Source organism: Thamnophis elegans, chromosome 6 (genome assembly GCF_009769535.1).
Source record: "Thamnophis elegans isolate rThaEle1 chromosome 6, rThaEle1.pri, whole genome shotgun sequence".
Classification (NCBI taxonomy): Eukaryota; Metazoa; Chordata; class Lepidosauria; order Squamata; family Colubridae; genus Thamnophis; species Thamnophis elegans.
This window is the reverse complement of record NC_045546.1, coordinates 50,105,269-50,120,329: the sequence shown is the minus strand read 5'-3', so window position 1 is coordinate 50,120,329 and position 15,061 is coordinate 50,105,269. Positions and strand designations below refer to the sequence as shown.

The following is a 15,061-nucleotide window of genomic DNA, read 5'->3' as shown; positions in this document are numbered from 1 at the left end:
TTATCCCAGATAATTATAAAGTTAAGAGAGAGAGCTCGAGCTGCACTGGGAGCGGATCCAGAAACTTTTTACGTTCCATATCCACTACCCTGGTGGGAAAAATATTTTAAAATATCAGATGCACTTCAATTGGCCTTAAGTGACTATTTAGGGACAATTAAATACCACTATCCCACAGATTATAGGTTTTTGTTACTGAATCTACAACATTTACAATTGACTTCCTTACAAAGTAAACTGCCAATTAAAAATGCAGTTACAGTTTTTGCTGACGGAACTAAGAACAGGGGTGCATGTGTGTATCAAATCTCAGGACAGTGGATAACTTACCACACGCACCCTCAGAGTTCAGCACAGCGTTCTGAGTTGGCTGCATCCATATTAGCATTTGAGAAATTAAAAGACCAAACATTTAATTTAATTGTGGATTCATTGTATGTTTACCAAGTGATCAATAACTTGTTTGATGCCTATCTTTCACCAGCCTTAGATAAGCAATTGTTAGATATGTTTTTACAGTTACAGCAATTAATTATGGATAGAAAATTTCAATATTTTGTGGCTCATATTAGGAGTCACCAGTCGCTTCCTGGAATACTAACAGAGGGAAATGATTATGCAGACAAAGCCGCTAGGGAAAGTTTTATTGGATTTGCAACTCCATGGGAAAGCCATGAGTATTTTCATCAAAATGCAAAAGCCTTAGTGAAGATGTTTGGAATTTCAAAAACTGAGGCTGTAGCGATTATCCAGCAGTGCTCAACCTGTAGCAAGCAAGGTAACGCAATTCCTATGGGAGTTAACCCCCGAGGAATTAAGCGTTGTGACATATGGCAAATGGATATCACACAATACCCTTCTTTCGCACCCTGGAAATATATTCATGTCACAGTGGATACCTTTTCAGGTTTTATTTTTGCAAGCCCACAGCGGGGGGAAACAACCAAACAAGTGATCAACCATTGTATGCGCTCTTTTTCAGTCTTAGGAAGCCCCCTGGAGATTAAAACAGATAATGGACCCGCATACAGTAGCGCTGCATTCGCTACCTTTTGTGATCAATGGAAAATTGTCCATAAATTTGGCATCCCATACAATTCCCAAGGACAAGGAATTGTAGAAAGAGCAAATTTAACACTAAAAATGATGCTTGATAAACAGCAAGGCCCCTTTAAGATAGGGCTGCCTGAAATCCAAAACCGTTTAAGCAAAGCCTTATACACACAGAATTTTTCGAATCTTACAGGCTCACCCATAGCTTCCACAGCTGGGGAAAGACATTTTCAGCATAGCGTAGTTTCTCCCCGCCCTCTTGTTTATTACAGACAATTACCAGACCCTCAGTGGAAGGGCCCAGTGGAGCTCGTTACTTGGGGACGTGGATACGCTGCTGTGCAACTCCCGGACAGAGTGTTGTGGGTTCCTGGAAGATGCATACGACCGTTTCATGAGAGACCAGTAAAAACAGATGATAAAAAGGATCCCGAAGCAAGCCTATCCCTTTTGTTTCAAACAACAGACGACTAGAATTGCTGCTGCTCCCACTGTTATTCCTGTGAGCTGTGCATTGACTGCAGGATCCCGTGTGACATTGTGATAATTGAACAGTATCTTGAGGAAAATTTTTCCTATACCAATCCTTCTCACACTGAACTTCGTATCACACCAACAGTACAACTAACTATTGACAATCCCTTTTCTAACGATTATCACCAAAGATCTATTGACCCCTCTTTTGATATCTAGTACTCAAGATGAAAATCCGTCCGGAACAGGTCGTTGGCCGGTCATATGTTCCCAGAGTACGTCAGCCCCGATACCCATTTTTCAGAGGACCTTCGCCTGGACAGGAAATGGGATTTTGGGATCTTTGGGCTCTTCCGATGTCTTGTAAGCATTTTCTGTTGCACCTTTTGCTGATGATGTTGGGAATGGGAATTATGCTTTTAATTATATGGGGGGCATGTGAATATGAACGCAAAAACAAGAAGGGAATAGTGGAGGATATTCAAGAAATTCCTTTCACACACAACCACTCAAAAAGAGCGATCATTCCACACTCCAATGGGGAAAACTGCAATTCTCAAGGGATATGCATCTACCCTCACAATACATACGGAGAAGCCAATACACAAGTTACCTTAACTTGTTATTTGAAAAATCCAGCTGCAGCGTGTTTAATTACATGGCAATTTTTGCCTGCAAAATTCAAAAAGGCAATCCAAAATGTGAGAGGTATTTCACACCCGAAAGAGAATGGCTGCTCTTCACATATTAGAATAAGAATCACAGAAAATTCTATAGGTTGGTATCAATGCACACAATACCAAAAAGGGTTACCTAATAAAATAATAAAAACAGAAGTAACCTCAAGAGCAAGTATAAAATTTCCCCCAGTTAGTGAGTGGTTCTTAACACTATTGAGTTATCAACAAGAGATAGGAGGAGACAACTCTCACCACCTTACAAAAAGAGAGATAAAAGAGGACATTTGCACAGCCTGTTTACAAAAAACCAAACAAGGCAAAACAATTTCCATGACCTTAATATATTATACTATGAAACCTGAATGCAATGGAACCTTAATACCACCATGCACACATAACAATACACAATACAATCAGTGCTATACACCAAATGGGATACAATGTTATGAACCAAAAGCGGTAGGACCTATAACAAGTAGCATCTATGTTTATGGCTATAAAGGAGGATCTAGTTTAAAACATCAATTTCTTACAGCACAAAGATTATCAGGGTACATAGCCCATAATGTTTCAAAGGGAATGGCACCCATTACTGTTTGTTTTGATACATGTTTAGCAATTGATATAGGGCAAGGAACAGGATCCGCGGGGGTAACCTGTGGAGGACAGTCGTGGGAACAATCATACATCCAAAACCACAGATATTTATTCACTCGCTCGACACTCTCAGCACATGGAGGCTATACCCAACCGAGTGTATATTGGTATACAAGTGGCTATGGACCTAACAATTTCGATCTTTCTATTACTCCAGTCACTACTGATTGTCAATCCCATCACTGCACACCACTCTGCCTTTCTGCACAGGTAGCAGGTACTTTAGGCACCCGATACTATCATTATGGTATTGGTATAGATAAAGCAGGAAAGGATCCTTATGGATATATTATTGTAAAGACTGAAGCAACAAAATTGACAAATCAACCTGTAAAGTTTTTTTGGAGTTATGAGCAGGAGATTGCTAAACTTAACGATCTACCTACACCTCCAAAAGCAAAAAATATGTTTATTAATTTGGCTCAAGAAGTTGCCACAGAACTTATGTTAAAAAATTGTTTTGTATGTGGAGGAACCACTATGGGAGATCGCTGGCCATGGCATGTACAAGAAGCAAACTATACTGAAATAGCTCAATGGAAAGGGAACTTCACCTTTAATAACAACTTCAATGAAACCTGGCAAGTTACCTCTCATATAATAGGTCACATATGTTATACCAGAAATAAAAATAATCAGACTAAAAGAAATAAACCTATGGGATTTTTAAAATGTTCTAATGAGTGGGAAAATAACACTTGGGTTTCACAAACTAATATGACCAAACCTGAAAACTCATTGCTGGAAGTAACTAAGTTACGAGGACTTTCAGACCCTGAAAATGATACTATTGTGTGGAATTCACCTGATGGGTTATATTGGATATGTGGTAATTTTGCCTATAATATGTTACCCGCGGGGTGGTATGGGTCATGCATCTTGGGGGCGATTCAGCCTTCATTCTTCCTAATGCCTATAGAGAAAAAACAAAAACTGGGAGTCCCTGTATATGATACTCTTGAAAGACGTAAACGTACAATAGATCTTGCTAAAGGGATAAAAATAGGTAACTGGAAGGATGATGAGTGGCCCCCCTGAGAGAATTATTGCATACTATGATCCTGCGACGTGGGCACAAGACGGATCGTGGGGATATAGAACGCCTATATATATGATAAATCGCATTATTAGATTACAAGCTGTATTAGAAATAATTACAAATGAAACTGCATTGGCATTAACTAAGCTTGCAAAAGAAAGTGTATTGTCAAGAACTTATATTATGTAAAATCGTTTAGCCTTAGACTATTTGCTCGCTGCCGAAGGCGGAGTGTGTGGTAAATTTAATCTTAGTAATTGTTGTATACAAATTGATGATTCTGGAATTGTGATAGAAAAAATAACTCGAACTATGATACAAACTGCACATGTTCCTGTACAAACTTGGAAAGGCATATTGGACACTGACGGTTGGCTTGGAGGTATTTTTAACAATTGGAAGCAAGGTTTATTTTTTATTGGGATGATATTTTTGGGATTAACTATGTTGCCATGCATAATACCATTATTGAGATCCACTATGCAGAGTATTGCGGACGCGACTATCCAGAAGCATCACGCATTATTAATAAGTGTCAATACATCAGAATTAATAATCCCTGGATATCCAATGGAAGGGGGATTTGTGAGAAAGAAACAACCCATGGCAATTGCTTCCATTTAAAAAATAAAAAAGGAGGAGATGTGGGAAACTACCCCATAATTGGCTGGGTGAAATTAGCTGGGATCAATAGGATAGGATAGAATATCTATCTGGATCAATATCTATCTGGATCAATTGATCCCAGTGAACATTTGCCAAAAGCCATATGGAGAAAACAGTCCTGGGAAAGTTTTAGATAAGGAAGCCGAATTCATTTTGAGTGTCTATGTGAATAGCAATACACAGATACACACAGAAATGAGAGGCCTCTATTATCTGAGATATAAACACACAGAATTAGCCTTGCATCCTTTTGCCGCCTCGTGTAACAAATCAGTCATTCCCATATGCCTAATGTAGCTCTCTGTATGATTTACAATTCCTACCTCCCTTATCAAAGAGTACCTTTTGTCCCTCCTCCCTGCCCTTTCTGCCAGAATGTGTAATCAAGAAGTGATTTGTAACATACTGTGAGATCCTTTGTTTGTATTAAATTGCTGACTAGCTTTCTTTGAACTTTCCTAATAAAAAGTGTTCTGGTTTAACCAGAAACCACCATTTTCACCCAGTCTGCAGTGTGTGTGTGTCTCATTGCCAAAGCAGCCTAGGAATTAGAGATTCGTGAAGTGGTCCATCGGATTGTGAGAATGCTTGTATCATCAATGCAAGCTCACTCTCGCAGTTGTCAGTACCAAACCTCTGAGAAATGGACTACCCTATACATATACACATACACATATACACATAGAGAAGAAAAAGTAAATCCGTTTCAGAAATCTGATCCATTCATTTTGTGATGTGGTTTGTCAATGGCTCTTAGCTACAGTACTTATCTGAAAAGTAGTTCCTGGATTTTAATTTGATGAAAACTAGATTATCTAAACATATGGACTAAGATAAACATGTTTACCCATAAATATGGGCTTATGCCTTATATATGGACTAAGATAAACATGCTTACCCATAAATACTGTTTCACTTTATAGAAGTTGAACCTTAATTGGATAAACATCTTCAAGGCCACATTAAGCATTTTGCTAAGGAGTAAAATCTTACTGTTCTCCCTAGCAGTGTAACTTAAACAAATTATCTGTATATGTTATGCATACCCAGTACATCTGGTGAGACATCTGCAGGAATATTTTTTCCTTTTGTTCGCTTCTTTCCCATTAGAGCAATACAGGCTTTAATTTCACATCAAACTATAAAAGAAAACAGATTATTTTCCAATAAAATTTTAAAACCTGTAAATAGCAACTAATTTATTATATTATATACAAGAAATTATGAAATTAACGTTTCTGCTTCCTTTCTATTGTGTTTATCAATGGAACTAAATATTTTATATATATATCTGTTCAAAACAAATTGTGACAGTTTTAGAAAATATTCCATTATTTTAATAATGTCTCCATTGTAGCTTTTAAATACTAATCTTTGTGATTAAGCAAAGGGAATTTTAAATTCAGCAATAGAGTTTAAAGAAAATATAATTTTGTGTATATTGAATGGGATCAAGCTACAATCTCAACATATTTAATTCAGAGCTAAAGATTGTTTAACTCTGGGAAAATTAATAAACCTTATCAATGATACACAAATTTGCAAATGTAATTGTACTTCCATAAAGATCATTCAAGGACAATAACTCCACCCTATCCTACTTTAGCGAATTGTTTTATGAATTTCTTTTTTCCCAGGGAAGTTCTTTAATTCAATCTGGCTTTTATTCATTTTTTCAACAGCTTAGAAAATTAAATAGCTGCTTCTTTTACTAGTGAATTTTAGGTTTCTCATACTTGACTAATATGAAGATATGAGTCGAAAGCATTTGACAAAACACTTTATAAAGTGAAAACGTAACATTAAACACAGCAGTTTGCGTATCTCTGGACATACTTCATTTTTCTTATGCTTGCAAAATGAAAAGATAAAAAAAACAACGAAACCCCAAACCCATTATTCTTAAATAGGGGCAATAGTTCTTTAAATGGGCTAATTTTCTGCGTTTTCAAGAACAACCTGAAATATTCAATTAATTGCTCCATGCCAGGAAAAAGCTAGCATTTGCCTGTTGAGCATTAATTAAAAAGAGCAAAAATCAGTTGATAATAATTTAAAGGGCACGTCCGACCAAGCTCTCAGCTCTTGGATTGACAAGCAAAATTACTGAATTGCTGCACTTTCAAATATACTTTCTCTCAGCCTACACCTGCCTCAGTCAAAGGGCGGAGACAGAGAAACAGCTGGAAATGCCAAATGCCAGCACAAATTCTGGCAGGAAAACAAATATGGCACCAGAAACACTGCGGGCAACCGGCTTCAGCCATTTCTGCCCGAACGAGCCGCAAGTGAAGCAATCCAGCCGGCCTTTGATTGGCCACTTCAAGTTTTTCTCACCCCGCCTATTCGCCCTTTACTGACAACAGCAGAAACGAATAGTGAAGCAATTCTTACCTTCTGCGAGTTAGAGACAGAAGTTCAAGGGGCCGCTGAGGGGGAAAAAAAAGTTCCACGCAGCGAGTTGGAAAACATCTCCTGTCACTGCGCCTCGAGAAGAAACTTCCCGAATTTAAATATTTTACGACACATCCCTGCGACGCCAGTGGAGATTTACGACTCTCGGGCAATCCTGTCCAATATTAGTGACATAGAGCGCTGGCTCCGGAGAGGCTCCTTTATTCGGCAAAACTTCCGGTCCGTTGGCTGTTGGGTAAGAAGTCTCGACGAAAATGTAAGGCAAGGCGGCGGTGGCGGAAGTGTGTAGTCAGCGGGGAGTCGTCGCTCTCCAGCTGATGACGCGGCGTAGCAAAAATGGGAACAACGCGACAAAAAGCAGGATTTTAAGCGCAGGGGCTTGCGATCGAGCGGTGGTGTGTGGCGTTTTTCGTTTTCCGTTTTCCAGTGGAAGCAAACTAGGCTCCCTCATCTCCGTCTTTAATATAAAAAAGAACATCTAAAACCAGAATAGTGACATTTCATTAAAACTAGTATTTCTGTGTTTTTAGAAAAGCCGTGTGTTCCCATGTAATGTAGCAGACACAGTGGTTTGCAAGCAGTTTTGTGTTTACATTTGGGCTATGAAGGTAGAAGTTGATGGTTTTTCCTATGTAGGAATTTGGCTTGCAATCTAAATTGGGCTGATTCTCACTCCAGCTTTCGATATTAACAATTACTATATTGCAGAGCTTCATCGTCAGGCTTACTGTATTTAGGAAATAAGCTCTGTATCGACTTCTTCATCGTTTAATGTGTTTTATATTTGTTAGTATATAAAATAATTGTAAAAAAGACTTAAAGGTTAACTTGTAAAAATATCTTCGTTAGAGTTAATAGTGTTCAGAAAAAGAAAAGTTAAGAATATCTTGATTTTGCTACTCCTGCTGAGTGCTGCTTCGTTGGCATAGGAAGGGAAAATATATTTTGACCAAGTTGTTTGCATTGTGATTTCACATTTTATCTCACCAGTTCTAAATTCCAACCTTCAGGAGAACATGTGCTCATATTTGGTCATATTTGTATCAATAATTCACTTTTTTTCTGCCTCTACTGTTTCATATATTATGGAAAGAGGTCAACTTTCAAAGCATACTTAAACATGTTCATGAATTCATGTACTCTAAGTAGTAAGTGAAGCCCCGAATGAGATTGTACATCCTGATCTGGAACTTAATACTGCTAAAAACAAATGGGTTTCTACATCTGCACATAACAATAGTTCTATTTCCTTTTGGGAAAAGCAATTTAATTTTATTAAACATTATAACTTTAAGCTGTTAAAACAGTAAGCTAAAGAAATTAAGAAAAAAGATAAAAAATAGCAATAAACTAACAGTTCAGTAGTTCAACACTATTCACTGTATGTCTCTCTACCTTTGTAGTAGAATGCTACATAATTTCCCCCCAAAGTCATTATCACCATTCCCTAGATTGAATGTGCAATTACTTGTTTGGTCTAGTAGCTAAGGCACTGGCAAGAAACTATGGCACTAGTGAGTTTTAGTCCCACTTTAGGAATGAAAATCAGTTGGGTGACTTTTGCCCAGTCACACTCTCAATACAAGCTACCACCCAGAATTATTGTTAGAAAAATAGGAAGGAGAGTTAGTTATATGTACTTTATCCTTTGGCTGTTCCGGCAGGCCTGGGGCTGTTGAATTATCCAGCCCCATTCGATGTTATGACTGTTGCTGAATTTTTAATTATTGTTTTTATTTTTGTACCCCCTTCCCTTCTTATTGTTAGCCGCCCTGAGTCTCTCGGGAGTAGGGCGGCATACAAGCTAAATAAACCTAACCTAACCTAACCATATTCTCTGCCTTGAATTATTTCTAAAAATAATAAAGGTGGGATAAAAATAAACATGAAGAAATTGTAATTTGTAAACTACTTGCAATTTTCTCCGCAACAATATCAGGACTTACGTAATGCTCTTGTCTATTGTTTTCACAAATGTATAGCATATCCATTTTTTCTATTTATTGATTCATATTCTTGACTATTTACTTTTCCTCAGTCTCAATTTTTAATATGCCAGATTTTCATCAGATAACCTGATAACTTCTATTACCCATCATGGCTTTGGTCAATCAGGGCTTCGGCATAATATCTTTCAATAAGATAATGAAAATACAGATTTGGTTGCATCTGTGCTACACAGCATTCCCTGCTACCCTATTTCCCCCAAAATAAGTCCTCCCCAGATAATAAGCCCAATCGGGCTTTTGAGTGCATGTGCTAAAATAAGCCCTCCCCCGAAAATATTGCAACACAGCAAAAGCCATGAAGTGACCACGCTCGCTGCCTCCTGCACCTCAAAAATAATAAGACCTCCCTGAAAATAAGGCCAAGTGCTTATTTCAGGGGTCAAAAGAAAATACGACCCTGTTTTATTTTCAGGGAAACACAGTAATGTTACACATAATGCTAGTTAGTTTAATACACTTTGGGCCAAATGCCCCAAATGTAAGAAAAGCCCAAACAATCAGGGTCACTATTCTTTGCAGGATGGGAACTTTAATCTAGAGATTATCTTGAAAGCCAACATACTGTTCCTCTCCACCAGTTACAAGGTATACACATTCAGAACTTATTTTATATAATGAACTAGATTCTGACCTTCCAGCAATAGGAAAGCAATAGGAAATTTGTTCATTATTAAGAATACTGTAAATATTTTTTTCCTAATAGATTGTGTCATCATCTTGAAGCTATACAATTATAGTATACCATTTAGGAACTGAAAATGTTTGATTCCATAGTTGTTTTTAAGAATTTAAAAGTGTACTCAACATTTTCTTCATATCTTTATAGGAATTACATTAATACACCAAAAATGAGCAATTTGGAAGAAGCTGAACTACAACTTTCTGAATTAGATTTACTTTCTAGTATGTTTCCTAATGAAGATGACTTTAAGGTGACTGATCAGTTGGCTTTAGCAGAACTGAAAGAGTATGTTGGAAAATGTACTTTAGATGTACCATCTTCGAAAATACAATTCATCTTATATTTAGATGTAGAAACTCCTGATGAAAATAAGGTAATATATTCATAAATAAAAGAAAAGTTCACAAATTGATTGCTAGTAGAATTTAAAGAATTTATTTTTTAACTTTAAAAAAACTTCTTTCTAGGTACCACTTACTTTGTGCTGTGCTTTCCCATTAAAATATCCAACTATTCTTCCAGAAATCACCATAAGGTACATTTTGATACATACAGGATGAGTAGGCTGAAATATGAAATGCAGTATAATTTTAATAGGATACTATAATTCTCATATTAGTAAATAAGAGTGATCTAAGTTACATAATAAAATCTCAAGAAATATATGTTGTTAAGTTCATATGATCTGAAAAGTACGATATAAATCTAATGGATTTTGTGGAACTAATTCTTTATACTAAACATGAAATGCATATATTTAATTAATTTGATTTTATTAATAAATAAATGACTTCGACCCTTGCAATCATCAGGACCATTTTCTTCAGCTTACATTACATGATCTATTCAGAAAAGGTTGCATTGGAAACTAACCCTTAGTGATTAACCACTGAAGTTAGGTTGGTTCCCACCTTTTTATCTTTTGGGAAACAGTAAAAGATTGCACTCTTGTTATACATGCTATAAATGGTATAGGTATATATATGCTGGTCTTGTCGTATTCGGGTCTTTTCCTGTGTAAGATTGAGATTGTCTTGGCAACATTTCGGCGAGGTCCCACTTGCCATCTTCAGCCTGGTGTTTTCGGCTTCGTGCCTGTGCAAATGAAGCGTTGTCGGAGCTATCTTTCTATAAATCTTGGTGGGGGGGTGTGGAGTGCTGGCTTTGTTGCTGTAAGTGGGTTGATTGGCTGTGTTGTTGCATCCTGATTGGTAGATGGAGTTGATGTTTGAAACGTTGCCAAGACAATCTCAAACTTACATGGGAAAAGACCTGAATACAACAAGACCAGCATACCTACCCCCATGAAAATCTACGAAAACACACACACACACACACACATACATACATACATACATACACGTGTGAATACACACATATACATATATACATACATACACATACATACATATATACGTACAGTATATATGTGTGTGTATATATTTTATACCTGAGTTGCCTTATCAGTGACAGGGCGAGCATATAAGTTAACAAACAAGTAAATGTTATGAGCTATGCCCCAGTTGATCGTGATTGACCTATTTTAGACCTTCCTGAATTGAGCCATATTTTTACCATGGTTTTTGATTAGGCATTTAATATATTTCTTCCTGTTGTCTGGGATACTGTGAAATATAGTTAAATAAGTTTTTGAATGCCTTTGACTTCAGTTGGCAAACTGACTTTTAATTAGTGGGCACCTGTGGGCAATTAGATCATTCTTTACTCTTTGGCTATAACATCTCTTGCTGCATTTGTTATGATTAAATGAACACTTGTAATCTACATGTAATCTGTTACTGTCAACATAAACCAGTTAAGTATAATTGAGAACAAGTCTTGCTTTATATGAAAACAGATTTTTTTTACTTTATCTGTAAATGATGCCCTTTTTTTAGATCTCCAATGTTAAGCCGATCACAGCAAGTTCAGATGAATGCAGAACTCATTACTTACTTGAAGAAACATTGTGCTGGTGATGTTTGCATATTAAATGCAAGAGAATGGGTTAAAGACCATACTGCCATGTATATCAACAAAGGACCCTTACTGTCTACTGTTGAGAAATCAGATTTTCAGAAATCAGAATGTATTCTCACTAGACTCTGGATTTATAGTCATCATATTTATAACAAACAGAAAAGAAAAAATATAATTGATTGGTCTAAGGAACTCTCTCTTTCTGGATTCAGCATGCCTGGGAAACCAGGCATCATTTGTGTAGAAGGACCACAAAAGATGTGTGAAGAATTTTGGGCAAGGTAACATTTTTTCTCTTAAGTAAGAAAGGCTTCTGACTCAGAAAAAATATCTTATATTTATTTGCATTGGAGAGAAGATTCTGTTTAGCAGGGTGGAATATTTCCTTACAAAGATGATAGATTGGATTGGAAAAATATTTTTTCTCTTTAAATTAGTGGACATATTTACTTTTTTATTCATTCAATTTGTAAGTTGCCTAACTCAAGGCAGTTATAATAATACAGAATACAAAAGTAACAGTAAACATGAAATTAATTTTAAAATTCTTGGATGCTTTTCCAAAAGCAGAGATATTGGGAGTTTAAAAGCAGTTATTGAGAGCAGTTTTCAGTGTGGGAGTGGAATAGAAGACATATTTCCTTGTGTACATAAGGCTTATGATAGCGGGAATAATATTTTCTCCTATGAACTGTTATCCCAGTGATCATCATCTTGATTTCAATGGGAAATCATTACTATGATAATTGTAACCTATACTTCCTGTGCTTTGACAATTTATAATATTCTCATTGTGTTTAGAATAAGAAGATTAACATGGCAGAGAATTTTAATCCGTCACAGAGAAGACATTTCCATAGAAGGAACTGAAGTTGAAATGGAGAAAGAAAAGAAGTTTTTGATTTTTGAAGAAAAAATATTTGGTGCACATGGTGCTAGGGGGAATCACATGGATTTGGGACAATTGTATCATTTTTTAATTGACAAAAGTTGTGGTGAAATATTTCAACTCTATTTTGGAGTTGAAGGACAATAAGTTAAGGTGGGAAAAGCATTAAGGATATAAACTAAGGATGTAGGTTTTTTTCCTTTTATTTTATTGAAAGAATATAATTATATTATACTTGAAAAATAAATCAATGGAATTAAAACTGGATGGTAGAAAATGTTATTTGCTTTGGTAATTTAAGTAAAGTTTCTGGATATATTACTAATACCTCATTGCTGTTTCTACTTCAGAAATAGCAAAGTTCTGTGCTTATATTACTCAGGGCTAGAAAAAGAGGCCATGCAGTATCTGACCTTGGCTAAAATTAAGACTTTTGCCAGCTTTACATTAAAAATACTTTAGTACTTTTATAGTATTATGTGGATAAATAGTTCCGTTTGCTATGAAATTTGTTTGTATAGCAAGTTGCCTGAACATGATGTTCTCTGGAACACTGGCCAGATGTTTTAGGGCTTAATTCTGTCTTGAACCAAGAAGTGCAACTCAATTATCTTGCAATTGATCAAGATTCTACTGAACAGCAGGTAATACATTTGCAAAGAACTCCATAGTTCACAAGTGTATCCATGAATCTAAACTGAAAAATTACTTCCAAATCTACACTATGCTCATTGGGAAAATGATATGGAAAAATAGGATGGCAGTGGGGATACTGAATTTTGATTGATTGAAGATGGATTTCTAACATATTGTGGGCTTTCCTGCATCAGGAGTCCCTGTGCTGTCTTTCAAAACCCTGATCATGTCATATCTGACTACTGCAAGGCGCTCTACATCAGTGTTTTTCAACCTTTTTTGTGCAAAGGCACACTTTTTTCATGAAAAAAATAACGAGGCACACCACCATTAGAAAATGTTAAAAAAAATTAACTCTGTGCCTATATTGACTATATATAAAGTAATTTTCCCATGGCACACCTTATACTATGTCACGGCACACTAGTGTGCCGCGGCACAGTGGTTGAAAAACACTGCTCTACATGGGGCTACCCCCCTGAAGAGTAATTAAAAACTGCAACTGATGCAGAGTGCGGCAGCACGGGCAGCTTCCGGGGGCCCTTGGAATTGCCCATGCAGTTCGTGAGCTGCACTGGCTGGTAGTTTGCTTTTGAGTGCAATTTAAGCTGCCTATATATTACCTATAAAGCCCTGCATGACATGGATCCAGGTTACCTGAAGAATTGTCTCATCCCAATGGGAGAGGCCCATTCTATCTGTGCCAGCAATGCTGTAGATCCCATCATTCAAGGAATTTCAGCTGGCAGTGTCCAGAAGAGCCTCCTGTGTCATGGCTCCTGTTCTTTAGAATAACTTGCCCACTTGGGGTGAGACCTCTCATGCTCCTGACCTGGGCCTGAAAAACGTGGCTCTGCCAGTTGGGTTGGGAGCTGTCATGCTGGAAGTGCTCGATGGACTAATAACAGATCTCATTTCACCCCTTCCACTCTTTGTTCCCTCCCTTCCATCTGTCTGTCTATCCACCTATCCATCCATCCACCCACCCTAATTGCAACTATTTACAATTAAAATACTTTTTTCGTTTGTGTAATTTTTCACTTAAAAAAAACCTTTGCTCAATGTATTTTTATCCCTCCCGATAGTTAGGATAGTTACCCCTCCCGAATGATGAATGTATGTTGCTTATTACTTTTATTATATGTGTCTATGTCATTGTTTGTACTTCCCCTCCCTGATTTTATGTGAGCCGCCCTGAGTCCCCTCAGGGAAAAGGGCGGCCTACAAATGTTAATAAAATCTAAATCTAAATCTAAATCCCTGTGTTGAGGTTTTTTTGGGGGGGGGGAGGGGGGTTGTGTGTTTCTGCCATGTTAAAAATATTAAATGAATTAAAAAAGTTATCCTAAATAAACCTTGGCATATACCAATAAATGTTTTGGTTGCATGTTTTTTAAATCTAGACAATCATGATTTTTCCACTTGAAGAACGCCTTTTGAGTTTTGGCATAAAGAGAGCATAAATTCTGTTGTTACCACAACGTACTGCAAACGTGGTTAACAACCATCTTCAGCAGTGTAAAACGTAATTGGTGTACAAGCCTAATTAGAAATGAGGGTGGGGGTGGAAGGATAAGTAGTTACCAAAAACAAGAGCTGACATAAAACCATCATGTTAAAAGTGGCAATTTAGAATAGTTAAGAAAGTGTCCACCAAGTATAAAAGCAACAAAAATATTTCCGTCGGACTTCTTTCAGTAAGTTCAGTAACTTGTTCAACAATCATTCCCTCGCGCGCGTTCTTACCCCTCCCCCACCACGTGCAATACTTTTTGTATCCTTCCCTAAGATGAAGGCGGAGCACTAAAAGGAAGGAGCTTCCGGACTTTGACGTCCCTTCCGCCATTACCTTTACTTCCTTTTAACCCGGAAACAGCCTCT

General features: G+C 37.0%; 2 protein-coding genes across 3 annotated transcripts in view; one reads left to right on the top strand and one right to left on the bottom strand.

Annotated features, from left to right (window-relative positions):
- The window catches only part of USP16 (ubiquitin specific peptidase 16), a 31,021-nt gene extending 23,968 nt beyond the window's left edge, over positions 1-7,053 (bottom strand). The window contains exons 1-2 of the mRNA XM_032220257.1: positions 6,964-7,053; positions 5,616-5,708 (exon numbers count right to left, since the gene is read on the bottom strand). Of these exons, the coding sequence (XP_032076148.1) occupies positions 5,616-5,676 (61 nt within the window). The 5' untranslated portion in view covers positions 5,677-5,708; positions 6,964-7,053. The remainder of the gene's footprint in view (positions 1-5,615; positions 5,709-6,963) is intronic.
- Positions 7,054-7,130: 77 nt separating this feature from the next.
- RWDD2B (RWD domain containing 2B) lies at positions 7,131-13,509 on the top strand. Of its 2 annotated transcripts, none has more exons than XM_032220260.1 (5): positions 7,131-7,219; positions 9,820-10,048; positions 10,143-10,210; positions 11,574-11,936; positions 12,457-13,509. In XM_032220260.1, exons 2-5 carry the CDS (start codon positions 9,842-9,844, stop codon positions 12,689-12,691), a joined length of 873 nt encoding a protein of 290 aa, XP_032076151.1. In that variant the 5' UTR covers positions 7,131-7,219; positions 9,820-9,841; the 3' UTR covers positions 12,692-13,509. The 2 variants fall into 2 exon arrangements, with proteins under 2 accessions (XP_032076151.1, XP_032076150.1); XM_032220259.1 differs by lacking the exon at positions 7,131-7,219 and adding an exon at positions 7,226-7,379.
- Positions 13,510-15,061: the final 1,552 nt, after the last annotated feature.